The 27,553-nt window shown below is 49.6% G+C and overlaps 1 protein-coding gene across 1 annotated transcript in view; it reads right to left on the minus strand.

The window, feature by feature from the left end:
* BPIFC (BPI fold containing family C) overlaps positions 1-26,988 on the minus strand; it is a 45,237-nt gene extending 18,249 nt beyond the window's left edge. The window contains exons 1-9 of the mRNA XM_055118534.1: positions 26,865-26,988; positions 22,742-22,862; positions 18,732-18,860; positions 15,856-16,011; positions 15,669-15,732; positions 10,134-10,194; positions 4,406-4,497; positions 2,521-2,697; positions 1,089-1,142 (exon numbers count right to left, since the gene is read on the minus strand). Of these exons, the coding sequence (XP_054974509.1) occupies positions 1,089-1,142; positions 2,521-2,697; positions 4,406-4,497; positions 10,134-10,194; positions 15,669-15,732; positions 15,856-16,011; positions 18,732-18,860; positions 22,742-22,862; positions 26,865-26,988 (978 nt within the window). The remainder of the gene's footprint in view (positions 1-1,088; positions 1,143-2,520; positions 2,698-4,405; positions 4,498-10,133; positions 10,195-15,668; positions 15,733-15,855; positions 16,012-18,731; positions 18,861-22,741; positions 22,863-26,864) is intronic.
* Positions 26,989-27,553: the final 565 nt, after the last annotated feature.

Genomic DNA, 27,553 nt, shown 5'->3' on the forward strand with positions numbered 1-27,553 from the left:
TCTGCACTCAGGAATCACTCCTGGCGGTGCTCAGGGAACCATATGGGATGCTGGGAATCGAACCCGGGTCGACCTCGTGCAAGGAAAATGCCCTACCCGCTGTGCTATCGCTCCAGCCCCAACCTGAGCATCTTGCTGGGCGTTGTTCTGCTCCCCACCCCCAAAGAAAAAGTCAGCTGCAGAGAGCCAAATAATTTTTCCAGGGCCCAGTGAGGGACCGGGGAGGAAGCCCACAAGACTAGAGTGTAGGTTTTGCATGCTGGAACCCCAGGTTTGCTCCCCAGCACCGTACAGTCCCCTGAGCATCTTTGGAAGGGAATTCTGAGCACTGAGCCAAGAGTAATCCCAGTAGCCATGGGTGTGGTCCCTAAACCAAATCACCCTTTCCCTAAAGGAGTTTCCACATTGTAGGGCTGTGGTTCAGACCTCTGCCTGTCTGGGCCGAGAGCCTTGTTCTAGAAGTGGGGTGCAGGTGAGACTGCAGCGGATGGCTCCCCGTCCTCACGCCTTTCTGGCTGCTGTGCACCAAATTCAGGGGCACTCAAGGCATGCCAGCAAGACTTCGCCTTACTAAAGTCAGGAACGAGGCTGCTGCTCCTGCATTTCCTAGTCAAGCTCTTTATTTATTTATTTTTTTTTTTTGCTTTTTGGGTCACACCCAGCGATGCTCAGGGGTTACTCCTGGTTTTGCAATCAGGAATTACTCCTGGCAGTGCTTGGGGGACCATATGGGATGCCGGGGATCGAACCCGGGTCGGCCGCATGCAAGGCAAACGCCCTACCCGCTGTGCTATCACTTCGGCCCCAAGCTCTTTATTTTTTAACATGGTGGCGCCTTAGGAGGGACTAAAGATGTTATTTGGTGGACTTACAATGCCTTCCATTGTAACTTCTTCAATAAATATTTGTGAGTTTTTTTTTTATTGAAAGGAAAACATAACATTCGGAATGGAAAGACGGACTCAGAAAGGAACAGAAAGAACCCGTAAGTCTCCCGGAAGGAATTCCCACGAAACCAAATCCATTATCAAGGAGTTTCACCCTCCCACCCAGCCACCCACCTCCGCGCCCTGACCGGCTGGACTCACCCAGGAGAGCATGTTGCCAATGCCTGGAGAATTCTGAGCAAAGTGCTTGGAAATCTGCAATAACAAAACCATAGTGCTATTGCCCAAAATTTTCATTTGAGCTTTCTTTTTTATTTTTTTTTTTAGTGGAAAATCTAGCTTCTCCTGTGATTTCTAGGGCTTGAGAAGATACTGCATGATAAAATATTTGTGATTGAAGGTGACCTATTATCTGTATAGCCAAACCATAAGACACCTGAGGCCCCGAGAGGTCAGGAACTTGCCTTTGGTATAACCTGAACATGGACATGCTACAGTCTTTGGACAGTCAGTCATGAGCCATTGCCCTTGTTTTCAGAGACGACTGAGACACGAGCACTGGGCTACTCTACCTTCACAGATAAAAGGTTTCTGGAGTGATAGCACAGCAGTAGGGCGTTTGTCTTGCACGAGGCCGACCCAGGTTCGATTCCTTTGTCCCTCTCGGAGAGCCCGGCAAGCTACGGAGAGTATCTCGCCCACACGACAGAGCCTGGCAACCTACCCATGGTGTATTCAATATGCCCAAAACAGTAACAAGTCTCACACTGGAGATGTTACTGGTGCCCGCTTGAACAAATCAATGAGCAATGGGATGACAGTGACAGTGACCTCCGAAGCCAGAAGCAGCTGATTCTAAGCAGGGCACGGTGACACTGAGGAATGGGAACCTGAGATTGATAGCTCCCTGTCAAGTTGTAATTACACCGTGTAGAATGAAGAGATCCATCAGGATGCTCAATAAAACCGGTTGGTTGAGTGTCTGCGGAGAGTGTTTTCATTAGAAGAGGAAGGGGTGGGGTAAAGGTAGTTAATGAGTATCTGTTTTATTACTGGTTGTTGTAGATAAATCAGGTACAAGTACCAACAGGAGAAAGCTTTTGGGTGTCTGGGGCAGGGAGTAATAATAGCCGGGACAAAGTGTAGCAGCTAGAGAGGGCTTGCTCGGGGGAGGCGCTGGGCTCCCGGCTGCAATTCCTTTCAGTGTTCCTAGGAAAAGTGCTCTCACTTCCCCCAGAGGCAGAAAATTACTGCAAATTGAGGGCAAGATGCTGTGTCCATGTATGCATGTATGGGATGTTCTGGAGTTTTCTTTTTCCTTTTTTCTTTTCTTTTGCAATGCCAAAGATTGAACCTGGGTCCTTCGCACATGAGGTGTGTGCTTGGGCTGCTGAAGTTCACCTTGGTGTTACTTAAGATCAGGCGGGAACAGGGGCGAGTGCCACAGACAATGAGAGGAGCAGAACAGGAAGCTCAACAACTCCTCAGCTAATAGCAACACGACTCATCCTGTCAGTCCCTTTGGTCCTGCTCGTCGGAACAGTCTAGAAAGGGCCAGTGATGGAAACTCTATTGGGCTTCTTCCAGTCAGGCTAAATCCCCCGCTGCCTGCTGGCCGCTCACAAACTCTCACCTCTTCCGTGGACAGGGTGACGTTGAAGGCCCCCGCCATAAAGTGAGCGAAGGACGCAGACTTCAGGAAATACTCAGAGATGGCCACGTAGAGCATTGAATTAGTGAGTTCTGGGAGCACCAAGGGGGCTGGGGAGAAGGGCGGGTCAGAGAGGTTTTGCAGTGGGTAGAAGACCCCCTGTGGAAAAAATCAGAGAAACAGTGTCCAGTGGAGACTCAAACAGTTAGAGTGAAAGGAATTCTAAAGAAAGTTCCAGAAACTCAGTAGGGACGGGGGAGAAAAATAAAAGATAACACCTTGGAATTCTTGGCTAGTGACGGTGCTCCAAGTGTTGAGTGACTTCCGTGCATATTGGGGCATAGTCCGGGGGGGCTCCCGGGACATTTCAGGGGGTCCCTTTATCAGGAAAAGGGAGGCAGTGCCTCGGCAGGGAAGACAGCTCTGACTGGCTCTGACTGGCTCCTTGAGTGTCGGGTGCACATGCCACCACCTTGACATACAACCTTTGTTACACAGAGCTTCTGGGGTGTCACAAGAAGACCCAGAAAGGTATATTCTCCACCCTGGAGTCACCCGCATCTCAGCCTGAGACGTGCGGTTCCTCTCTTTGCCAGGGTACGGCATGTGCTTGCATGCAGCTGGCCTTTGTTTGATCCCTGACACCTGACCCCCAAACACGGCTGGGAGTGACCACGGGGCACAGAACCAGGAGTAGTCCCTGAGTACCCCAGGTGTGTCCCGTCCTCCACAGAGTAGACTCAGAAGGACCCAGGGCTGAGCAGGCTGTGGCATCCTTGCTCCTGCCTTGATTAGCTGTCCAGAGTTAGTATAAAATGACACTTGCGTAGGGGCTGGAGCAATAGCACAGCGGGTAGGGCGTTTGCCTTGCACGCGGCCGACCCGGGTTTGAATCCCAGCATCCCATATGGTCCCCTGAGCACTGCCAGGGGTGGTTCCTGAGTGCAGAGCCAGGAGTGACCCCTGTGCATCACCGGGTGCGACCCAAAAAGCAAAAAAAAAAAAAAAAAAAAGACACTGCGTTGCACTAACAGATTGGAATGACTTGGAAGTAGAAGCCTAGGGGCACTTTCAAGATAATATTAATTTTGGGCTGAACCTATACCTAAATACAACTAGCGGCTATCCAAGAATCTGCAAACCCCATTTTCATCTTCTAATGATGCTAACGAACACTAGCACCCCCCCATTGGATTGACTAAACTGAGTGAAGAAGAGACTTCCTCTGGGACCCCAGCTGGAGGGTTAGGTTGAACCAGAGAAGACCCCTCAGTCGGACCCTCCCAGTCCCAGCAGCACACCCAGAAGCACAGGCAGAGCCACACCCTTTCCTGAAGGAAGAAGATATTTTCTGTAAAGTATGGGAAAAACTTTTGAGGTTTTTTTTTTTTTGATGGTGGTGGTGGGGGTTCAAAACCCAGCAGTGCTCAGGGCTTACTCCTGATTCTGTGCTCAGGGCTCACTCCTGGCGGTGTTCAGGAGACTCTATGTAGTGCCAGGAATCACACCAGGCTCAGCATCACGCAAGTCAATCGCCTCACCCACTGCATCCAGCAGACTTTTGAAAGAACACGAACAGGAGCTTGAAAGAAGTGATGTTATTTGGTGAGTGTGTGGCTGTACCTCCTTCTGTGCATAGTAGCTATTCCCTGAAAGCTTCCTGAATGGGCAGGGATCCTGTTTTTGTTGTTTGTTTGGGGGTCACCCTTGGTGGTGCTAGGGGGCTGTTGCCGACACATTGCTTGGGGGTCACTCCTGGTGAGGATCAGGGGCTTGAACCCAGGCCCCCTGCGTGCAAAGGGTGCTCAGTCTCTTGAGCTATCTCTCAGCCCCAGGGTGAATGAAGTCTCTGATGTTGACAAGTTACCTTCAAATTCAGATCCATGTAATTCTCAGCAACTTCTGGAAAACTGATTAGGGAATAATCCAGTATAGTATAGTTGTCGATCTTGGTTAACACTAAATGGCAAAGAAAAAGGGATATTTGAATTCACTGTAGACATAGCACAATATAATGTCCACCTAGAAAAATATAATTTTGAATTCTCTCTTGTTTAAATTAACAATTATTCTATTTCCTAATTCGTGCTTACTTTTCTAAGCCCAGGAAATGTAGATAAGTCAAAGGAATAACCCAACGTGTCGGAGTTGAACAATAAAATGTTTTTCTTAAGGACTGGAGCGGTAGCACAGCGAGTGGGTAGGGCATTTGCTTTGCACTCCGCCACCCCGGGTTCGATTCCTCAGTCCCTCTCAGAGAGACCAGCAAGCTACTGAGAGTATCCCGCCCACACAACAGAGCCTGGCAAGCTCCCTGTGGCATATTTGATATGCCAAAAACAGTTACAAACAAGTCTCACAATGGAGACGTTACTGGTGCCCACTTGAGCAAATCGATGAACAATGGGAAGACAGTGCTATAGAAGAAACACCAATAAAACCCTGATGCTTGAGGCTTCATGTGCATTTGTATACAAACACATACACAATGCATATACGCATTTAAACCAAACGAAATTAGGGGCTTGGAGGGGAGGATACAGAGGTTAAGGTGTTTGCTTTGCATGCAACCAATTCCAGCCTCATCTCCAGCATCTGGTTTTCCCACGCACTGTCAGGGGTCTCTCCTGAGCACACAACCAGGAAGGACCCTGGAGCATCACTGGATGTGCTCCCCCTCCCCGGCAAAAGAAAGAAGGAAAGAAAAGAAAGAAAGAAAGAAGGAAAGAAAGGAAGAAAGAAAGGAAGGAAGGAAGGAAGGAAAGAAGGAAGAAAAGAAAGAAAGAAAGAAAGAAAGAAAGAAAGAAAGAAAGAAAGAAAGAAAGAAAGAAAGAAAGAAAAAAGAAAGAAGGAAAGGAAGGAAGGAAGGAAGGAAGGAATAAGGAAAGAAAGAAAGGAAGAAAGGAAGGAAGAAAGAAAGAAAGAAAGGAAGGAAGAAAGGAAGGAAGGAAGGAAGGAAGGAAGAAAGAAAGGAAGGAAGAAAGAAAGGAAGAAAGAAAGAAAGGAAGAAAGGAAGGAAGGAAGAAAGAAAGGAAGAAAGGAAGGAAGGAAGGAAGAAAGAAAGGAAGAAAGGAAGAAAGGAAGGAAGGAAGGAAGAAAGGAAGGAAGAAAGGAAGGAAGGAAGGAAGGAAGGAAGGAAGGAAGGAAGGAAGGAAGGAAGGAAGGAAGGAAGGAAGGAAGGAAGGAAGAAAGGAAGAAAGAAGATTACAAGATGACAGGTGACTGGTAGATGGACTGATGGACGGAAGGGGAGAAAACAGCTGGGAGGTGAGGGATGGGAAAGAGACGACATAGGAGGAAAAAGCTCCTGAATTCCTAGGTGTGAGTGAGTCTTGGAGAGTTACTGAGCTCTGAGAGCTTGACTCCCCTCCTCTGAGAAAGGGGCACCTGCCTGCTTCCTGTCAGGCTGGTGACGGGGTTTAAAAAAATTGTAGGGGCTGGAGTGAGAGTATAGTGGGGAGGGCGTTTGCCTTGCATGCGGCTGACCCAGGTTCGATCCTTGGCATCCCATATGGTCCCCCAAGCACCGCCAGGAGTAATTCCTGAGTGCAGAGTCAGGAGGAACCCCTGAGCACCGCTGGGTGTGACCCAAATAATGAGGGGCCTAAGAGATAGCACAGGACTTATGGAGCTGCATGAGGTCCCCTCAGCAGGGCCAGGAGTGATCCCTGAGCACTAGCGGGTGTGTGGCCTCCAGGTCCCAAACCAACAATCAAAAAGGTAGTGACGAGGGTGGAATTGTTCCCCACCTTCGGAAACTCCCCTTGTTCTCTGAGTCCCTTAAATAAACTGGACATGCGGTGGGAGGGGAGAAGACGGGGCCTTCCTGGAGCAGGCGCCAGTTTTTATCCTGAGCACTCGCTGAGAGCAGGAGAGCACCTTTGGGCCAGGGCTGGACCCCAAGCACTGCTCCTGCCCGCTCAGCCTGGCTCGGGCCCGGGACCCTGCATTTCCCGCCTAGCCCTGGCCCTCTAGTGCCCCAGACTTGAATGGGCAGCACTGTTGCCAAGAGCATCTGTTTAGTCTGTCTCATCGTCTCTTTTTCTTCCCCACCCTGATTACTTCTCTCTCTCTCTTTCATTTTCTTTGGGCCACGGAATAGCTCAGGGTCCCCCTCCGGGCTCGCCGCGCAGGGGTCACTCCTGGCAGTGCTCAGGGGACCATTTGTAGTGCCGAGGAGCTCGCTGGGGCGGGCTGCATCAAGGCGAGTGCCTTCATCCCTGTTCTCTCTGTTGCTTCCTTCGCAATCCAATATTGCGAACACGGGCATGTTAGGGAACGTGCCAAGGGCTGGGGACACCAGCCTAATTCAAAGGAGCCTTGACGAGGAGCCTCCAAGCAGACAGAAACAGCTCCCGGGTCACAACATGGTATGAGCAGAAGGAAATCTGAGCTCAAGAAAAAAAACTATTTTCTTTTTTTTCCATTTGCTTCTGGGCCACACACAACAGTGCTCAGGGAACCCTGTGGTGCTAGGAATAGAACTTAGTTCTCCTGCATGCAAAGCCTGCAGTTAGCCTTTTGAGTTATTTCTCTGGCTGCCTCCAGACCCATTCTGCCCAGCTTGGAAAATGCTAATTCTATTCCAATATTCTCCCTGCTCGGGGCAGAGACCTGGGGTCATTTTTAACTCTCCTGCCCAGCCACAGCCACGGAGCCAGCAGATATTGCTGTCTCCACCTTAGCCGCGTGAACTCAGGGTCTTCACTCTCAGCAATGAAAAGAAATTATTAAATGATGCCTTTTCAGCAGGCCTGATTGTTGGGGGGAAATTCCAAACAGTAATAGTGAATTCTCTATTGAAATATTGAATGTATTCAAAGTATAGAGAGAATAAAGGGAGTATCATTAGCTACTTAGGTAGGGGTGGGTGGGAGGGGGTATATTGGGGTTCTTGGTGGTGGAACATGTGCACCGGTGAAGGGATGGGGGTTTAATCAGTATATGACTGAGACTTAAACCTGGAAGCTTTGTAATTTTTTTTCACGGTGATTCAATAAAATAAAAACTTAAAAAAAAAAAAGAACGGCCTCACCATCTCCACCAGTCAAGCCAGGCCAGCTGCCACCACTGGCCGGGAGCCACGGAGGGGACGGGTCTCCCTGCTTCCATGCTTGCCCCCTTCCTGCCTATTATTATTATCATCCAAAGTGAGTCATTACTTTTCAAAAATGGATGGTTTTGAATGTTTGGGTGTTGAATGTTGTATTGACCTCTGGAGAGAAGACAGGATCGTCACCAAATGTTCTATCCCCGCCAACTACTGGGCTGTTGACCATCTTCCTCTCTGGTAACACCGTTCTGTTGCCTAAACTAAATCTAAATATTTTGCTTCTGTTTCATTCTTTTTTTTTTTTTCTTTTTGGGTCACACCTGGCGATGCACAGGGCTTACTCCTGGCTCTGCACTCAGGAATTACCCCTGGCCGTGCTCAGGGGACCATATGGGATGCTGGGATTTGAACCCGGGTCGGCCGCGTGCAAGGCAAACGCCCTACCCGCTGTGCTATCTCTCCAGCCCCCAGCTTCTGTTTCATTCTGCTTGTTCATTGGCTTCGCTTCTCAATCTTCTGCGTGTGGGTGAGCGTGTGGGTGAGCTCCTGTGCTATTTGTCCCTTCCCGTCCACAACAAATAGACGGATGTCAGAGGGACACTTCCTTGGAATAGGAGTGGGATCATGGTGGCCTTGTGTGGAGCTCTCCGAAGGCTTCCCCTGTAGACCGAGAGCTGCCCTGGGCAGTGACCCAGAGTCCTGGCCATCTGACCCCAGCAAGTGCCACTCCCCGCCCTCCCTTGGCTGGCACTGAGGCCCCTCTGGTGGACGGCCACACTCCCCTCAGAGCTTTGGAGCGGGCAATAACTGATTTCTTGGAACATTCTTCCCATAGGCGCAGGAGCTGCGCACTTTCTGCTTCCTCCTCCTTCTAACCTAATGACACGCGTTCCTTACGTGGTGCCTTTCAGGTCCTGCGATTTGAAGCGGAAATCTCCCTCAGCCTTGGGTTGAGGAAACAGAGTACCTTGCCTTGCACGTAGCTGAATGGGGTTAAATCCCTGGCACCCCCCAGGGCCCCCCAAGCACTCCCAGGAGGGATTCCCGAGTTGCAGAGCCAGGAGTAAGCCCTGAGCATTACAGGGTGTGGTCCCCAAACAAAACCAAAGAAGTCTTCCCCAATCTCTTCCCTGTTTCATTTGTCTTGTTTGTTTTCAGGTCCACATTCAGAATCCTCAAGGGCTCCTCTCAGTGCTCAGGAGTCGTCCTGGAGGTGCTTGGAGGAACTTGCCCTGCTGGGGATTGAACCTGGGCTTTCTGCAGGCAAGAACACGCACGCAGCCCTTTGGTAGCTCCCTGGTTCCAGCAGGCCCTAATTTTCCTTACCATCTTGCTTGCTGTCCACCTCCTCCCACCAGTCCCATGAAGGCAGGGATTGCCATCCCTTGGCTTATGGCTGTACCCTCACACCAAGAACCCCTCACACCCCTATGTCCCCACATAGATGTGCTCAGTGTGTCATTGGTGCATGAACAGATGGAGTGGGAGAGATTCATGCCGAGTATCATGGAATCCTAGAGGAGCCAACACATGGGACAGGGCGATCAGTTAAGATTCTTTTCCTTGTGTGCGTGTGTGTGTGGGAGGTAGGTGGGGTATTGGGGTGCCACACCTGTAGATGCTCAGGACTTACTCCTGGATATCTGCTCAGAGATAATTCCTGATAGGACTGGGGGACCACATGGGGTATGAGGGATCAAAGTTGGTCAACCTTGTGCAAGGCAAGCGGCTTCCTCACTGTGCTATCACTCCAGCCTTAACTTAGATTTCTCGGTAGGGAGTCTGTGATGGAGTATTCAACTCTGTTCCATTGGTCTGCAGGTCTCTTTCTAGCCCAATACCATGCTGTTTTAATTACTACTGCTTTGTAGTACAGACAAAGGACCAAATGTGATAGCCTCTCAGTATCTATATTGCAAACCTTAATGCACAAAAGGAGAGAGAGAGAGAGAGTATGGGGGAAATTGTCTGCCATAGAGGCAGAGGGAAGGTTGGAAGTGGGGGATAAAACTGGGGACGTGGGTGGTGGAGGATGTGCACTGGTGGAGGGATGGGTGTTCGATCAATTGTATGACTGAAACTCAAACATGAAAGTTTTGTAACTGTATCTCACGGTGATTCAATTTAAAAAGAAGTTGGATATTTGGAGGGGAGGGAGGATTATTACTTCATATAAATTAAACAGCATTTGATAAAAAAAATTTCTTGGTAAGGACTGGACATATAAGATGAGCTGGAAGGGAGCAGTGACCAGGACAGAGAAAGGGATTGTGCCCTCCAGATCCCCCAGGGCTTAGGGCTTAGTGCGGTGCCCATAGCTGCCAACCAGAGATGGCATCGGGGCTGCTGGACATCCAATTCTCTGACCTGGGTTCAGCACCTGGGTTCTGAAGCCAGCCCCAGACACAGGCTGTGTTCATCCCCGACCCCCGAGTGCAGGGCAGAGCGCCAGAGCCAGACGGCTGGGAGAGCCTGGGGCAGGATGGGGACGGGGGGGGGAGGGGGCAGGCAAGCACCGGCAAGAGGCTGTCTCGGGACTCACCCTCCAGCATGCTGAGGTTGGCGTTCAGGGCTTCCACCTCGCTGGTGACGATGGGGCACAGCTGGCCAGGAAAAAAGAACGGGGAAAACGAAGGTTAGGCTCTCAGTCCCAAAACTCTCAATTTCTTTTTCTTTTCTTCCTCCCTCCTTCCTTCCTTCCTTCCTTCCTTCCTTCCTTCCTTCCTTCCTTCCTTCCTTCCTTCCTTCCTTCCTTCCTTCCTTCCTTCCTTTCTTTCTTTCTTTCTTTCTTTCTTTCTTACAGTGAAAACTCATCATATTCAACTCGTCAAGCAGATACTGAGTAATGCCTGAATAGTTTTGAAATTTTAAGTAGCACTGTCTGTCACTGTAGCACTGTTGTCCCGTTGTTCATCGATTTGCTGGAGCGGGCACTAGTAACGTCTCCATTGTGAGACTTGTTGTTACTGTTTTTGGCATATCGAATATGCCATGGGGAGCTTGCCAGGTTCTGCTCTGCAGGCGGGATACTCTTGGTAGCATGCCGGGCTCTCCGAGAGGGACGGAGGAATCGAACCCGGGTCAGCCACGTGCAAGGCAAATGCCCTACCTGCTATTAAAGACATGCATCTCTTATAGACCTGGCAAATAGTTTTCTGATACCCGCAGACTTGTCTTTGCCCTTTTTTGCTTTTGGGGGCCACATCTGGCAATGGTCTGGGCTTACTCCCTTACTTCTGGCTTACTTCTGGCTCTGTGTCCATGGACTCTCCTGGTGGTGCTGGGGATCAAACCTGGGTCTGCCATGTGCAAGGCAAGAGCCCTGCCTGCTGTACCTGCTCTCTGTTCTTAACTATTTTTTCCTTAAATGTAGGAGTGCTGCTATTTATTCAGTCATTGATTAAGTTGATTGAATTGGGCATGAACTCCATATTACTTTTTTAAAAAAAATTCAGAATGTTAATTTTATTACTGTTATTATTATTATTTAACCACTGTAAGATACAGTTACAAAGCTTTCCTGTTTGACAAATTGGAATGTCCTGCCACAGAGGCAGGGTGGGGTGGGGGGATGGGATTGGGGGGTGGGAGGGATACTGGGTTCATTGGTGGTAGAGAATGGACACTGGTGGAGGGATGAGCTCCCGAACACTGTATGAGGGAAAAACAAGCACGAAATGTTTGAATCTGTAACTGTACCTCACTAATTAAAGTAAATAAATAAAAGTAAATAAATAAATAAAAAAAAACCAAAAAAAAAAAACCCAAAGCTTTCCTGTTTGAGTTTCGGTCATACAATGCTCGATCACCCAGCCCTCCACCAGTGCACATCTTCCACCACCAAGAACCCCAGTATCCCCCCCATCCTACCTCTCCCTCTGCTTCTATGGTGGACAATCTCCCCCATACTCTCTTTTGTATTGCTTGTTATGAATAGCATAAGATGTTATTCCAAGATGCTCCTGGAACTCCAAAATTCCAGATAATTAGGATCTGGAGAAATCTCCACAATGAGCTGCTTGGTTAGCAGATTCTTTTTTTTTTTTTTTTTTGCATCACACCTGTGGGGGTTACTCCTGGCTCTGCACTCAGGAATTACCCCTGGCGGTGCTCAGGGAACCATATGGGATGCTGGGAATCAACCCGGGTTGGCTGCGTGCAAGGCAAACGCCCTACCCGCTGTGCTATTGCTCCAGCCCCGATTCTTTAGTGTGTGCCTGGATTTATGGCTGCCAAAGAGCTTAAGTAGCAGCCAGAGGCAGTTTGTGTGCATGACCTCCAGGGTCCCATGGGGACAGGGGGATGAGAAGGACCAGCCCATCCCCTATCCCTTGAGGCCTGAATTTCTGACCCTCCATTTCTGACGCTGCCTCTGACGGCCTTCCGGGTTAGCCTGGGCCTACCTCCCTCTCACCAGGACTTTCCCTGAAGTGACGTGCCGCCTCTGGGCCTTGACTTGCTACGTCAGGGAGACCTGTCATCCATGACGGGGAAAGTTCAGAGCCACTGGGCCACTCCCAGCCCGTCGCAGGGAGGAGAGAGCCCTGGGCACTCTCTGGGACGCCGTGGCACATGTGGCTAGTCCAGGCTCGTGCTGTCCCACCCGTGGAACCTGCTCGGCCTTTCCAGTGAGGCCGGCACCTCCCAACTCGCCTCCTCCCTGGGCAGTGCCAGGCCCGGCCGGGAGTGATCGGGACCTGGCCCTGCTTCCCACTCGGCCGATTGGAGCCCCGAGGGGCTCAGACATCTGGGGAGCAGTCCTTCAGAAACCGGCCTGGAGTCACCCAGACACCCCTTCAGGAGGAAGGGAGGGTGCCGGGAGCCAGGGCCTGCCGTGTGCTGAGCACTGGGGTGCCCGCAGCCTCCCTGTGTGGCCTTTCGCCTCTACTCGGCCCTCAGTGCCCCCCTCCAGCCGGAGGGTCCTCACTGTCTGTACCTCACTGGGTGTCCTGAGTGGACACTGAAGTGCCAGCTCACAATAAGCCCTCTGGAAGTAGGGACGGTTTGCTCTGTTTTTCTTCTTTGGGGCCAAACCTGCCAATGATCAGGGGCGATTTCAGGAAATCACTCCTGATGGTGCTCGGGGGAGATTCCGTGGGATGACGGGGATCGAACGGGGGTGGGCAAGGGGCCAACTTGCCGTACTATCACTCTGGCCCCCGGGCTGTTTTATTTTCTCTTGGGGGCTCTCTAGAGTTATGTCTGGAGGTTCTCGGGAGGCCATGGACTGCCCCCTGCACGTACTGATGTGCTCCAGCCCTCCGGAGCTCTCTCCCCGGCCGCACGGCAGCTGCCTTGGTCCCGTCTTCTCCTCACTGGAACCTGGGATCAGGCAGCCCCTGGCTCTCACACTGCAGTCACACTCTCCAGGTAGGGACGGTGAGGCTCCGAGAGGTGCCGTGAGTCTCCGGGAGTTCTCTGGAGCCTGGTTCCACGCCACCAGTAGAAAGCACATTCTGCCATGTTTTCTAAAAGTGGCCGGGAAGACTCACAGAGGCAAATGATCCCGAAGCCCTCTGGAGCCCCAGGGCTGAGCTGACTCCTGCCTCCGCTCAGAGGCCAGAGCACTGTGCTCCTTCAGGACACAGGGATGTGGCCGGCAGGGTGTCTGCAGTGGGTCTGCTCTGTCCTAGTAACTGTTTCATCTGCGGGGGCAGCACTGCCTGCTAAGGGGGAGTGGAAGGGAGTTTCCTGCTCTGCTGGCAGCCTGGTGGACATGCTGCCTATTATTTCTGTTTTTTGCTTTTTTTTTTTTTTTTTTTTTTGCTTTTTGGGTCACACCTGGTGATGCTCAGGGGTTACTCCTGTCTCTGCACTCAGGAATTACTCCTGGCGGTGCTCAGGGGACCATATGGGATGCTGGGAATTGAACCCAGTTCGGCCGCATGCAAGAAAAATACCCTACCTGCTGTGCTATTGCTCCAGCCCCTGCCTATTATTTCTAAGTGTATTATTACTGTTGTCCAGTTGTTCATTGATTTGCTTGAGTGGACACCAGTAACATCTCCACTGTGAGACTTGTTGTTGCTGTTTTTGGCATATCGAGTACGCCACGGGGAGCTTGCCAGGCTCTGCCGTGAAATTAAATTAATTAAAAAAATTTTTTTATTGGTGGGGGAACATATCAGGCAGTGCTCAGGGCCTACTCCTGGCTCTGTGCCCAAGGATTACTCCTGGCGGGCTCAGGGAATCATATGGCATGTGGGGGATCAAATCTAGGTTGGTTGTGTACAAGGCACTCTACCCACTGTCTATCACTTTGGCTCAGTTCTGAGCTTTGATTTCCTCCCCGTATCCTTGAGGGACCAACTGCCTGCCAGTGTAGAGCTCGGCACCAGGTGACCAATGGAGCCCCACACTGGACTAGCCCCTTCTGCCAGAAAAATTCTGTTTGTCCATTCCTTATCCTCCTCTCCTTATTCCCTCCAAAACATGGGGAAAGAGTTCAGTGGATCGTGGTCAGGCTGGGAAAGAAGGTCACACAGTCCGTTCTTCATTTCCCTTCCCCAAACGCTGACTTCCGGAATTGAGATTCCAAAGCATCTTAGCTGGCGCCTCCTTACTGACTCAGCTACCCTCCCTGCTTCCCCATCCCCGACTGTCCAAGCCCAACCAAGACTTTAGGGGCCAGTTCAACTCCTGTGTCATCTAAATCATTGTCTCCGGGACACTTCCAACCTGTCTATATTTAGTCTCACCGTGTCTTGGATCTCCTGCGGTTCAAGCTCACACTCATCAAAGTATGCATGGAACCAAGGTCTTACTTTGCAGCTAGATTTTGGTTTCTAGAAAAAGAAATTTCCTATTCTTCTCTCATGCCCAGCCCCCTTATCTAGTCGGGGAAGGGGGCATGCAGTAAGGGTATTACAGGGCAGTTCCTTGGATGGCTTGCCTGCCTCGTGACAGATAGCATTACGGAATGCTGCTTTAGGAGGCATCACTGCACCCCAGAATCTGCCCCCGGTGTTTCACACACAGTAGTTACTTGAGAGACTGTTGGTAGGTTGCAAAAGGGTGTGCATGCAGCAGTTTTGCTGCTGAACGACCAGGATCCAGAGCCAGCTATATTACTTCTGGTCCCAGCAAGTGCTTGCAGCCATGTCTCCAGACTGTGAACTAAGCTTTTGCCCAACGCCGGCTAAGGGGGGAAATATCCTTCCTTGGTTTTTCTTCCCTCTGAAAAAAAGCGGTGTGGCGTCCGCCATATTATGGAACTTTTAAACAGGTATGAACTTGGTGGCGTGGGAAAAAAAATGTGTTTTGAACTTGAAACAGCGGGACGCTTGAGTAGTCTCGGGCCGGGGCCAGTACCGGCTCGCGCTCTGCCGAGATTCGACCCGGGTGACCATGCCTTGCACAGCCGCTTTCCTGCTGAACGACCAGGATCCAGAGCCAGCTATATTACTTCTGGTCCCAGCAAGTGCTTGCAGCCATGTCTCCAGACTGTGAACTAAGCTTTTGCTCCATGCTGCCCCAGGATGGGAAATGATGCAATTTTCAACTTAAATCTCCCTGGACTTAATTACTAAAATACAGAAATCATAAACTGCGCGCAGTAGTGGCCGTGCGACTTTATATCTCTTTATTCTCATCAATGGAAAACTAATTATCAAATGTTTGCTTGTCAATAGGGCCGTATTTTTTGGGGATAAACTCCAACAAGAATAGTGAGTTCTGTGTTGAAACTCCAACAATAGTGAGTTTTGTGTTGAAATATGGAATGTAATCGAGGTAAAGAGAAAATGTAGTGAAATTTGTCAGTTATGCAGGTGGGGGTGGGGGGTTGGGGGCCGGGGGGGATGGGAGGTATACTGGGGTTTCTTTTTTTTGGTGGTGGAATATGGGCACTGGTGAAAGGACGGGTGTTTGAGCATTGTATAACTGAGACATAAGCCTGAGAACTTTGTAACTTTCCACATGGTGATTCAATAAAATAAATTTAAAAAAAAAAGAGTGTGCATGGAAGGACTTAGGAAATTCCTAGCATCCAGTAGGTGCCCTACCAAGGTTTACTGACTCGGCAGAAAGACTGATTTGGTGAAGCCAGTGTGCGGTAATGCCATCTCTAAAGACTTACCATTTCGTTTAAATTCTTTAAAATGGGTTTCTCCATGGGTTCAGCGAAGGAGTTATACAGGACACTAGGAAACAAAAGAGAGAGAAAGGGGGGAGGTTGTACTCAGAGACCAGAATCTGCAGTTAGAAACCAGAATCTACCTGCATCATCGCCAGCCACAGATGAGCCACTGGCCGAGTTGCCTCACCTGAGCTCTCCGGAGAATGTGACGTGGGCGTGGCTCACTTGGGCGTGGCAGTCCTGGAGCTTCAGGATTGGGTGGCCAAAGTCATTCTGGGTCAGGACAACAGTGCCCGAGAAGAAGACCCCAGAGAGGAACAGATCAGCCCCTCCAAAATCTTGGCTGTGGGGAGGCAGAGGGCAAGGTTACTTAGGGTTGAAGAAGCCTGGGTCAGTGTCGGGGCAGAACCCTCCCATAGAACCATCATCGTTCCTTCTGCGTCCCACCACTGCGCACAGGGAGAAGAGGGGGCAAGGAAGGAGCACTTTATGAGTGAGTGAATGAAAGAATGAAGTGATGCTGAGGAGCATGAGCAGCTGTGGGAACCTTGTGGTTTTTCCCCCCATGCACTGACTCTTACAGCAGTCAAGCTTACATTGAGCACCCTTCATGATTGAGTACTTCCCGGTGAGTTTTTATTTGCTTCATTTTAATTTTTGCTTCTGTGCCACACCTTGCAATTATTCAGGATTCTCTCCTGGCTCTGCACTCAGGGATCACTCACGGGGGTGAGGGGGGGTCAGAGGACTCTATGCTATATGGGGTGCCTGGGCTCGAACTCGGGTCAGCCGTGTGCAAGGTAAGCACCTGAGCCCCTGTACCGTCTCTCCAGCTTCTTGGATACTTTCTGGAGGGAATGTAGGGGTGCAGTGGGCCTTCTTTAGGAGGGGCACAGACACAGGGTGGCACTAGAATATCGTGGCACTGAGAACTCTCTGAGGGAGGAAGTGGAGCATGTGGTTTTCATCTCTGTCTCCAGGAGTTAGCTCCTGGCCTGACACAGAATAAACACTTCGTGTATGGGTGATGAATGAGTTAGTGAGGAAATGAATAAATGGCTGAATCTATAGTACTTGTGTGTGTGTGTGTTTTCTTTTCTGTATTTGGAGGGAGATTTGGAGCCATTCCTGGTGTTGCTCTGCCTGTTCCTGACTCTCTGACTCTGGGCTCAGTACTCCCAGCAGTGATGGGGAGGTTATGTGGTGTGGGGACTTGAACCAGAGTCAGCCGCATGAAAGGCAAATGCCTTAAGCCCTATTCTACCTCTCTGCTAGAAATATGTTTTTTTTTTTTTAGATTTTTCTGGCTGCACCCAGCAGTACTCAGGACTTACTCCTGGCTCCATGCTCAGGGATCACTCTTGGTGGAGCCTGGGAGACCATCTGGGGTGCAAGGATTAAAGCCAAGTTGACCATGTCAAGGCAAATACCCTGTATTATTACTTTGGACCCACTAAGTATGTTCAACAGTTAACAAGACTGGAATTCTTGGACGGTCCTCAGTATCCCTTATAAATAGATACATCTCACTAAGTGCTGGTTGAACGACACTCTTGACGAGTGAATGACTGGGTTATTCTGGGGCACTCGGACAGGTGGGTTAGAGCCATGCCAGGGCCTTGCCCAAATAGGGGGTCTGACCTGTGCCTTACACTTGTTCTCTCTTTTTCTAGTAGAGGTGCAAGAGTCTTTGGTAGGGAAAAAACTGGCTTCAAACTCACTACCCTCCTCCTACCCATGTTGAGTTAGGATGGCTATATTCCCCTCCAGCTGCCTTTACAGATGGGGAAGAATATTGGAAGACAGGGTAAGAACAAAAAGTGATTCCAGGTCAAATGCTGAGATCAGGGGCCAGAGTGATAGCACAGAGGGTAGGGCTTGCACTCGGCAGACCTGGGTTCAATCCCGGGCATCCCATATCATCCCCGAGGCCTCTGGGAGTGATTTCTGAACACAGAGCCAGTCCTTAGCATTGCCAGGTATGACCCTTTCCCACAAAATTTAAAAACTAAATAAAACTGAGCACAGGTCCCTTCTCCTAATATTGTAAGAAATCTTGAATTAGGAACTGGAGCAATAATACAACGGGGAGGGCGTTTGCCTTGCATGTGATTGACCTGGGTTCATTCCCTAGCATCCCATATGGTCCATTGAGCACTGCCAGGAGTAATTTCTGAGTGCAGAGCCAGGAGTAACCCCTGAACATCGCTAGGTGTGGGGTCCAAAAAGCCAAAGAAAAAAAAAGAAAGAAAACCAAACAAAGAAAATCTTAAATTATGTATGTGTATATATGTGTGCATGTATGTGTGTGTAGATGTATGTGTGTGTGTATGTATAGAGGGGGGGGCACACCTGGTCAGTGCTGCTTAGGGAACACTCTTGGCTAATTGCTCAGGGGTTGTTCCAGGTGCTGCTAGGAGGACCTTGAGGTACCAGGAACGGAACCCAGACCACCAACACACAAAGCCCGAGCTCCATCCCTCTGAGTCATCTCCACGGCCCCAGCTGACTTTTCTTTTTCTTTTTTATTTCTCTTCAGTTGATTTGTTACTCTTTCTCTAAAGGAGGGTTGCTTCCCAGCCCTTTCCCTTCTCCTTCCCCTCTTCTGTAGAAGGGATTTTCTTATTTACATTTCCATTGGGTCAAAAAGAGAATTCTTGAGGAAGATTTAATAGCTGAGGGGGACCAAAGAGATCTACAGGTCAGGTGCTTGCCTAACATGAGCGGACTCCAGTTTGATGTTCAGCACCACAGATGGTCCCCTGAGCACTGCCAGGAGTGATCCTCTGAGCACAGAACCAGGAGTAGCACCTGAGCACTTCTGAGTGTGGCCCCAAAGCCAAACAGCAACAACAAGGGAAGGAAAGAAGCCCAAGGTAAGGAACGCATCAGACGGCCAGGGAGAAAGTTCAAAGGGCTGGAGGTCTGCGCTCAATCCAGGGCACTGCAAGTTGCCTTGAGTCGCATAGAACTGAGGTGTAAGCAAGGCATCAGCACCCAGGGCGTGGCCCACCCCCACCCTTGTCCCCCAGAAGAGCCACTGCGTGTTGTGGGGACACTTACAAGAGTGGAGACTTGAATTCCCAGTTGGTGCTGATGTTGGCGGTGCCGTGGTTGGTCAGGGCTCTGATTCCCACCCCAGGCACGAAGGTCAATGACGTGTTTGGAAATGAAAAGGCATTGATCGATATGCTGTGAAACAAGACACGGAGGGTTAGTGCGACTCTCCAAGCACAGGGCTGAGACAACAGAAACCAGAAACCGGTTCTAGAGTTCCCACTGGGAAGGGCTCCTCCGGGTGCTGCCTTTACCTCTCCATCCCATGCTAGGAATCCCCTCGTGTCTCATCTAGTCCCCCGTATGTCAGGGAGAGAAAAAAGCGTGTTCAGAATAATTCTGCTACGGGCAGGAGAGATGGCTCAAATGGGTGCAGTGCATGCGCTGCATACGGGAGGCCCTCGGTTGGATCCCGGGCACCACACGGAGCACAGGACCAGCACTTCAGGCCAAACACATAAGTAAAAACAAATCTTTCTTTTGGCCACAACTGACTGCACTCAGGGCCTACTCCTGGCTCTGGCACTAAAGGATTACTCCTGGCGCGTTCAGGGAACCATATGGGTGCCAGGTATTGAACTGAGGCTGACCACATGAAAGGCAAGCTACCTTACCACTGTACTGTCTCTCTGGATTCTAAGTCTTCCTCCCTCTCTCCCTCCCACCCTTCCTTCCTTCCTTCCTTCCTTCCTTCCTTCCTTCCTTCCTTCCTTCCTTCCTTCCTTCCTTCCTTCCTTCCTTCCTTCCTTCCTTCCTTCCTCTTTCCCTCCCTCCCTCCCTCCCTCCCTCCCTCCCTTCCTTCCTTCCTTCCTTCCTTCCTTCTTTCCTTCCTTCTTCCTTCCTTCCTTTTCTTTCTCTCCTTTCTCCCTCCCTCCCTCCCTCCCTCCCTCCCTCCCTCCCTCCCTTCCTTCCTCCCTCCCTCCCTCCCTCCCTTCCTTCCTTCCTTCCTTCCTTCCTTCCTTCCTTCCTTCCTTCCTTCCTTCCTTCCTTCCTTCCTTCCTTCCTTCCTTCCTCTTTCCCTCCCTCCCTCCCTCCCTCCCTCCCTTCCTTCCTTCCTTCCTTCCTTCCTTCCTTCCTTCCTTCCTTCCTCTTTCCCTCCCTCCCTCCCTCCCTCCCTCCCTTCCTTCCTTCCTTCCTTCCTTCCTTCCTTCCTTCCTTCCTTCCTTCCTTCCTTCCTTCCTTCCTTCCTTCCTTCTTCCTTCCTTCCTTTTCTTTCTCTCCTTTCTCCCTCCCTCCCTCCCTCCCTCCCTCCCTCCCTCCCTCCCTCCCTCCCTTCCTTCCTTCCTTCCTTCCTTCCTCCCTCCCTCCCTCCCTCCCTTCCTTCCTTCCTTCCTTCCTTCCTTCCTTCCTTCCTTCCTTCCTTCCTTCCTTTTCTTTCTCTCCTTTCTCCCTCCCTCCCTCCCTTTTCTTTCTCTCCTTTCTCCCTCCCTCCCTCCCTCCCTCCCTCCCTCCCTCCCTTCCTTCCTTCCTTCCTTCCTTCCTTCCTTCCTTCCTTCCTTCCTTCCTTCCTTCCTTCCTTCCTTCCTTCCTTCCTTCCTTCTTCCTTCCTTCCTTTTCTTTCTCTCCTTTCTCCCTCCCTCCCTCCCTCCCTCCCTCCCTCCCTTCCTCCCTCCCTCCCTTCCTTCCTTCCTTCCTTCCTTCCTTCCTTCCTTCCTTCCTTCCTTCCTTCCTTCCTTCCTTCCTTTTCTTTCTCTCCTTTCTCCCTTCCTTCCTTCCTTTTCTTTCTCTCCTTTCTCCCTTCCTTCCTTCCTTTTCTTTCTCTCCTTTCTCCCTCCCTCCCTCCCTTTTCTTTCTCTCCTTTCTCCCTCCCTCCCTCCCTCCCTCCCTCCCTCCCTCCCTCCCTCCCTCCCTCCCTCCCTCCCTCCCTTCCTTCCTTCCTTCCTTCCTTCCTTCCTTCCTTCCTTCCTTCCTTCCTTCCTTCCTTCCTTCCTTCCTTCTTTCCCTCCTTCTCTCTCTCTCCTTTCTCCATCCCTTCCTTCCTTCTTTCCTCTCTTCCTCTCATTCTTTCTTTGCTCAGGGCTTTTTACTCCTGGCTCTGTGCTCAGGGGTGGCTCCTGGTGGTGCTTAGGACCACATGTGGTGCTGGGGATTGCTATAGGGCTAGCCATACTCAAGGCAAGCACTTTAAGTCTTATACTATCTCTCCAGCCCAAAAGCTGATTTCTTTGGTTCTTTGTTTATAGACAAAGGAGATACAACGTTACCAGTATTAGTTTTTTCCCCTCCAGCTTTCCAGTGTTTCTCATAGGGATAGGGTCATTACTATTTTGGGTGGGATACACAACTATCTTTGTGATGGACCGTTAAAGATTTAGCAAATGTACCAACTCGCAGCACTCCTCCACACACCCCGGGGCTGTCTGACGGTGCCTTTTTGGGTGCCTTTTTGATTCCAAATGCCCATGGGCTCAGGACATTCCTTAGTGGAGAAATTTATTTTAGAGACTGAACTTGCCCTACAGTTGCTCTAAGCTGCTAGACAGAAAACTAGGAGGCAGATGTCTGTACGGAATTCTGTAAGCCACATTGCTTGTGCTCAATGACTATGACAGCTTTGAGGATTCCTCCCTGCCAGGCACTGTGTATGTGCATTAACTCATTTGAACCCTCCTGATAGTCCCAGGAGGCCAGTGCTGGTTTCTCAATTTGCATTCCAGACACAAAACGATAAGGAACTTGGCTGGAGTCCCTGCAAGTTGTAGAACCAGACCTGGCCCTCTCTCAGTCTGTCTTTGGACGATGCTCCTAGCAGGAGGCAGTTCCCACTGGGCTCTCTTAGCATTTTTGCAAAGGGCACTTGACGTGGAGCTGAGTTTTGTGCTGGCTGCGCACCCTTGGGTGAGGCCCTTCATGTCATAGGGAGAGAGAGCACAGTAGGTAAGATGCTTGTCCTGCAGGTGGCCGACCTGGGTTCATCTCTGACATCCCATATGGCCCCCCAGCACTGCCAGGAGTGATTCCTGAGTGCAGAGCCAGGAGTAAGCCCTGAGCACCACAGGATAGGGCCTCCTGATCCACAGAATGGTACTTCACCTTCTTCAGCTGCTCACTCAGAGTCAGTGGTCCTCAAGGTGGGGGGAAGACAAAATGGGATCATGTGCATGTAACTGGGGCCCAGGATGAGACCATGTGTGTAACTGTCTGAGGAATGGGATCGTGTCTGTGTCTGTGTTCTCAGAATGGGATCATGTGTATGTAACTGTGTCCCAGGAATGGAAGTGTGTGTGTGTGTGTGTGTGTGTGTGTGTGTGTGTGTGTGTGCATCTGTCTCAGGGCTGAGGCACTGTCACAGACTTTGGGGGAAACCGCAGAGTATGAGACCAAGAGAAGACACTTCCATTACTTCAGGGCGTCGCTAGCTAATAAGAGGATGAAAAATCACGTGCCCTGTAACCCATTTAGTAGCTTCTGAAGTCTGGATTAATGAAAAGTCAGTACAGAGTGGATTAAGCAATTAAAGAAGTCTGGATTAAAGTTAGGCAAATACAGTCTGGGTTAAAGTAGTAAAAGAAGTCTGGTAGAGCACAGGCTTGCATTATAAAGTCCCTTGCCCTTGATCCTCTGCCCTGTCAAGATGAACTAAGGTGCTGACTAATACGAGTCTTGATGGGCATAGATTCGCTGCTGAGACTGCACTTGGATTCTGCATGTAGAAGTATGGGGGAACTGCAGCAAGGGAATAACTAGAATGTCATTTAACATTGGCGGGGCATCGTGAATGCATCCACATTGAACTGGAACCCTCATTTTAGGGACAAAGCAGGAACGTGAAAATTCTCATCAGAGAAGCCCTCAACCAGTGAGCCGTCCGGGTGGGACTAGGGCCCCGATGCCACATCTTTGTCCACTTGAGGGTTCCTTCCTCGGGTTGTTTTTCAGAGCAGCTTCTCACCACAGGCTGCCAAGGCTACTGTGCTGGTTGTGGGACCCCACCAGAGCACAGGGGGCCGCATCCACCACCCTGGGGGTCTCAGATGAGTTTCACAGCTGAAATTGCTCTTCTGGCTTCAACTTACTTTGAAAAGTTGTAGTCCACATAATCAACCTTCAGAAATTCCAGGGTTTCCGAGCCCTTTAAGTCCGGGATGTTTCTCTCCTTGAGCATTTGCTCCATCATCTCCAGCCCAGCTTGGACACCTGGGAAGAAAGCAAAGGCAGAGTGTCTTGAGAACCAACACAACAGCACTGACCCCATGAGTCAGTTGCATTGAGTAGGACAGGGCCCCGCACGTAGAGAAGGGAAACCTGCAGAGTGGGCCACTGTGCTTGGTTCGCAGATGAAAACACTGATCTTTGGACAGGCTGAGGAATAGGGCCACATCCCCAGAGCTAGCAGCGGGGGAGAAGCTCACTGTGCGGCCTGCACAAAAGAATGTCCTCATGGGACAGCATTTTAGGAATATCCTCCTTACCCACATTTCCAGGAGGATGCGACTAAGCTTCAAGGAGGTTCATTGTTTCAGCCTAAGTCACCCAATTGAGATTGAGGGACCCACAGGTCAAATCAGGACAATCTTGCCAGAGTAAACACGCCTCACCCCCAGGCCCAGAGATCCCTCACATTCTCCTCCTCTCACCTCCTCTTAATGTTTGAAGCTCAGGAATTTCTGACCTAAGATGGACTACTGTGAACTCTTGAACCTTCTGAAGGTTTAATAAAAATGTGTGTGTGTTGGGGCCGGAGCGATAGCACAGCCGGTAAGGCGTTTGCCTTGCACGCGGCCAACCCGGGTTCGATCCCCGGCATCCCATATGGTCCCCCAAGCACCGCCAGGAGTAATTACTGAGTGCAAAGCCAGGCATAACCCCTGAGCATCGCTGGGTGTGACCCAAAAAGCAAAAAAATTAAAAAAAATGTGTGTGTCAACACCTAATCAGAGAGAGAGAACAAAAGGAAATACCCTGCCATAGTGGCAGGGTGGGGTGGGGGGAGACGGGACTGGGGAGGGGGGGAGGGATGTTGGGTTTACTAGTGGTGGAGAATGGGCACTGGTGAAGGGATGGGTTATCGAACTTTGTATGGGGGAAACATGAGCACAAAGATGTATGGATCTGTAACTGTACCCTCACGATGACTCTCTAATTAAAAATAAACTAATAAAAAAAATGTGTGTGTGACTGTGTGAGAGCACACGCGCATGCAGGCACACATGCACATACACACATTTCTTATTCTTCAGGGGAGAGGCCCACATTTTCCCCATTAGCTAAATCAGATTCTCTGAGTCTCCTATAATCCCAAAAAGGTTAGTAAGCACTCTTCTCTTTCTCTCTCTCTTTTTTTTTTGGTCACACCCAATGTGTGATACACAGAAGTTACTCCTGGCTCATGCACTCAGGAGTTACTCCTGGTGGTGCTTGGGGGACCGTATGGGATGCTGGGAATTGAACCCATGTCGGTCGCGTGCAAGGCAAACACCCTACCCGCTGTACTATTGCTCCAGCCCACCACTTTCTTTTTTTTCTTTCTATTGCTTTTTTTGGTCACACCTGGCGATGCACAGGGGTTACACCTGGCTCTGTACTCAGGAATTACTCCTGGCAGTGCTCAGGGGACCATATGGAATACTGGAGATTGAACCCGGGTCGGCCGCGTGCAAGGCAAACACCTTCCCCACTGTACTATCGCTCCAGCCTCCCACCACTCTCTTTTTGAATTCTAGAATAATGCCAACCATGACTCTGTGAGTTTATTAGCCCCTCTTCCCTTATCTATGATGGAGTCTTTAGTAATCATGAAAAGGTCTGTATAAGTATGAAAGTACATTAACTGTCAATTTTGGACAATAGTTATTGTGTGTTGTACAATAGAGGGGTCCTAGAATAGCCCCATGGACAGGGACTCTTACTTCGAGCCCTGTTTTACTAAGTATCTACTGATAATATACACATCTAATTTACAGGAAAAAATTAGGGGCTGGAGAAATAGCATAGAAATTAAGGTGCTTGGAGGCTGACCTTGTTTCTATCCCTGACAGTCCAACTAGTCCCCTGGGCATCATTAGGAGTCACTACTGAGCACACTAGTGGTGCCCGGGAATAGCCCCTGAGCATCGTTAGGTGTGGCCCAAACTGTCCCCTCATACACACAAAGAATAAAAGAAAGGTGAGATAAAATGTTAAGGTTTGTAATGAGTGTATGTGCCACGACTGTGTATACTCTCCACACAGCTCTCCCTCAGCTCATCTATAATCTATCTAGATTATTTTCATTCTTTTTTTCCCCTTGGCTTAACCAGGCATTTCTTCGGGGTTATTTCTGGCTCTGCACTCAGGAATTACTCCTGACATGCTCAGGGGAAAGAAAGGGTGGCAGGGATTGAATCCTGATTGGCCACATGCAAGGCAAGTGCCTTTGTCACTATGTTGTCTCTCCATTCCCCTCTCGACCTGTGTTTTTGGTGGGTTTGGGGGTTGAATGCCTTTCAAATACAAGACAAATGCTCTGCTGTTCATCTACATCCTTGGTCCCACACTTTCTCTCCTTTGTCACTCTATGATAGAATTCTCTAATCCTAGGTAACATGACCGCTATTTTCATAGAGAAGGGAGCTAACGCCTGAAGAGAAGTACTAATATACTCCAGAGCCAAGAGTAGTGACTGATTTTCTTTAGGACAACAGAGTGTAGGTTTTGAGGTTGGGCCAAATAGACCTGAGTTAATATCGTTTTTGCTTGTTTGTTTTTGGGCCATGATTGATGATGATACTCAGGGTTTACTATTGGCTCTGCATTCAGGAATCACTCTTGGCTGTGCTGAGTTTACATCTTGATGCGAAAAATTGCTTTGGTCCCTTTTAAGGCCCAGACTTATCCTCTGTCAAAGGACGATGCTGTTTCCACTATGTTGTTGGAATCAGACCCACCTAGGACCCCTCAGGTATGTGTCAAAGAGCCTGGACACAGTCGATGTTCAAGAAATGGCTCATACTCCAGCTCAAGGTGGTATCTGGGGCCAAGGGACAGAACTCAGCCATCAAGTGGATGGCTTCAGCTCTGTTCTTCACCCTTATTTTCTTTATTGGTGACTGGGATGGAACCCAGGGCCTCGAGTATACAGGGCAAGCAGTGCTCTAGTGCTGAGCCACATCCCCGGCCTCTTTAGATCTGTTCTTTCAATTGCTCTGATCTTGGGAGCAAAACAAGCTACATGCAAAAAAACTTTGATACTGTGGCCAGATGCCTATTTCTAATGAGCATTTCTGTGGACATCAATAGAGTTACAAGATACACATGCGTATTTTCAACTCACACATTTTTGCACATATCACACGCAATTGTGCAAGATGGAATCAGTTTTAGGTTCCCTATGCCAGATGAGATCCTGTAAAAGGATTTTCCCCAAAACCAATCCTTTCACCCTCCTACACTTCCTTCTTTCCTTCCTCTCCTTCTCGGTGTAGCAGGAGAAGCATTTCTTAGTAATATTTAGGCCTTTCTTAGATTTATAGCGTGTGGGTTGTTTGCTTTAATTTAAAAAGTCTGGGAGCGACCTATCAGGCTCCGTTAGCTGAACTCAGGCAAATATGCACAGGGTTAAAATGGGCTCATAGACTTGGATTTTTACACTTCACTTCCTCTACTTGATTTGTGCCCATTCAACTTAGCCCAAGGAAAAATCTCCATCCAATATTTTCCTTTCTCGAGTGTTAGCGGACTCTGAGTTCCTTTCAAAATCAAGCTCCTTCTGAAGCTCTATGTTTTCTGTTTGTTTTATTTTTAGGTTTGGGGTCATTCATTCCTCCTCCTCCTCCTCCTCCTTCTTCTTCTACTCTCCCAATGTATTTATATTTTATTTATATTTTAAACTCTTTTATTGCAGCATTGTGATATAGACCATTACAAAGCTGTTCATGATTGGATTTCAGTCGTACAGTACTCCGATTTCTTTTACTCAGCCTCGCATGCTGTCCCTTTTAGAGGAAAGGCTTGTGAAGCATGCGCTGTGGAGAGAGGGAAACCTGAGCTTGTGTCTGGATATGCCTCAAGCAACATGAACTCTTCCCAGCCGCCCTTATAGGCTTACAGGGGACTGACGTTCTCCCAGTAGTGCATCTCAGTCTTGAGGCGACAGGAGCCTCTGGGCTTGGGCCCTGGACCCTCCCTGCTGCAGCCCAGCTGCTGAAAGCATCAACTCACCATAGTCCAGAGCCCGCTGTGTAATCCTGGCCTTGATTCCAGGGTAAGCAGCCTCAGAGGAGGAGGCGTAGACATTCCACAGGAGGAAACATCCCCAGAGCACCGGGACCGCCTTGGCATGCATCTGCAATCAAACAACAGATACGGTTCATCCAGCCTGCCTAGGTTTTCTTTTTCTTTTTTTATTTTAATGAATCACCATGAGATATAGTTACAGACTTACAAACGTCCATGATTGGGTTTCAGTCAAACAATGTTCGAATACCCATTGATCACATGTCCAGGTTTTTTGCATGTGATTCTGCACATGAAAAGTTTCAGTTTTGAAGGATTTCAGTTTTTACATACAAATTTCCACGTGCGAACAACTTTCCGTTTTCCACATGCAGAATTCAATGGGCTCATCCACTCACCCATCAGTTATGGATCATAAAAGAACATGTTTAAGGTGCTGAGGCTGGAGACCAGAATATAGATGCCTGGTCCTTGACTTCCGCTTTCCACAGATAGTGGAGGAGTCACATGCATGCAAGGCTGAGTATAACACACATAACGTAATGTAAAAGCCATGTAATAAAATGATGCAATGATTGGGGTAAGTCTGGGAATGGCGCTGGGTGTGAGGTGGGGGTGGGGGAGGGATACTTGATGGTTCTAGAATAGCTGAGCGAATACTTTTGAAAGGTGAT

This window comes from Sorex araneus, chromosome 10, assembly GCF_027595985.1.
Source record: "Sorex araneus isolate mSorAra2 chromosome 10, mSorAra2.pri, whole genome shotgun sequence".
NCBI lineage: Eukaryota > Metazoa > Chordata > Mammalia > Eulipotyphla > Soricidae > Sorex > Sorex araneus.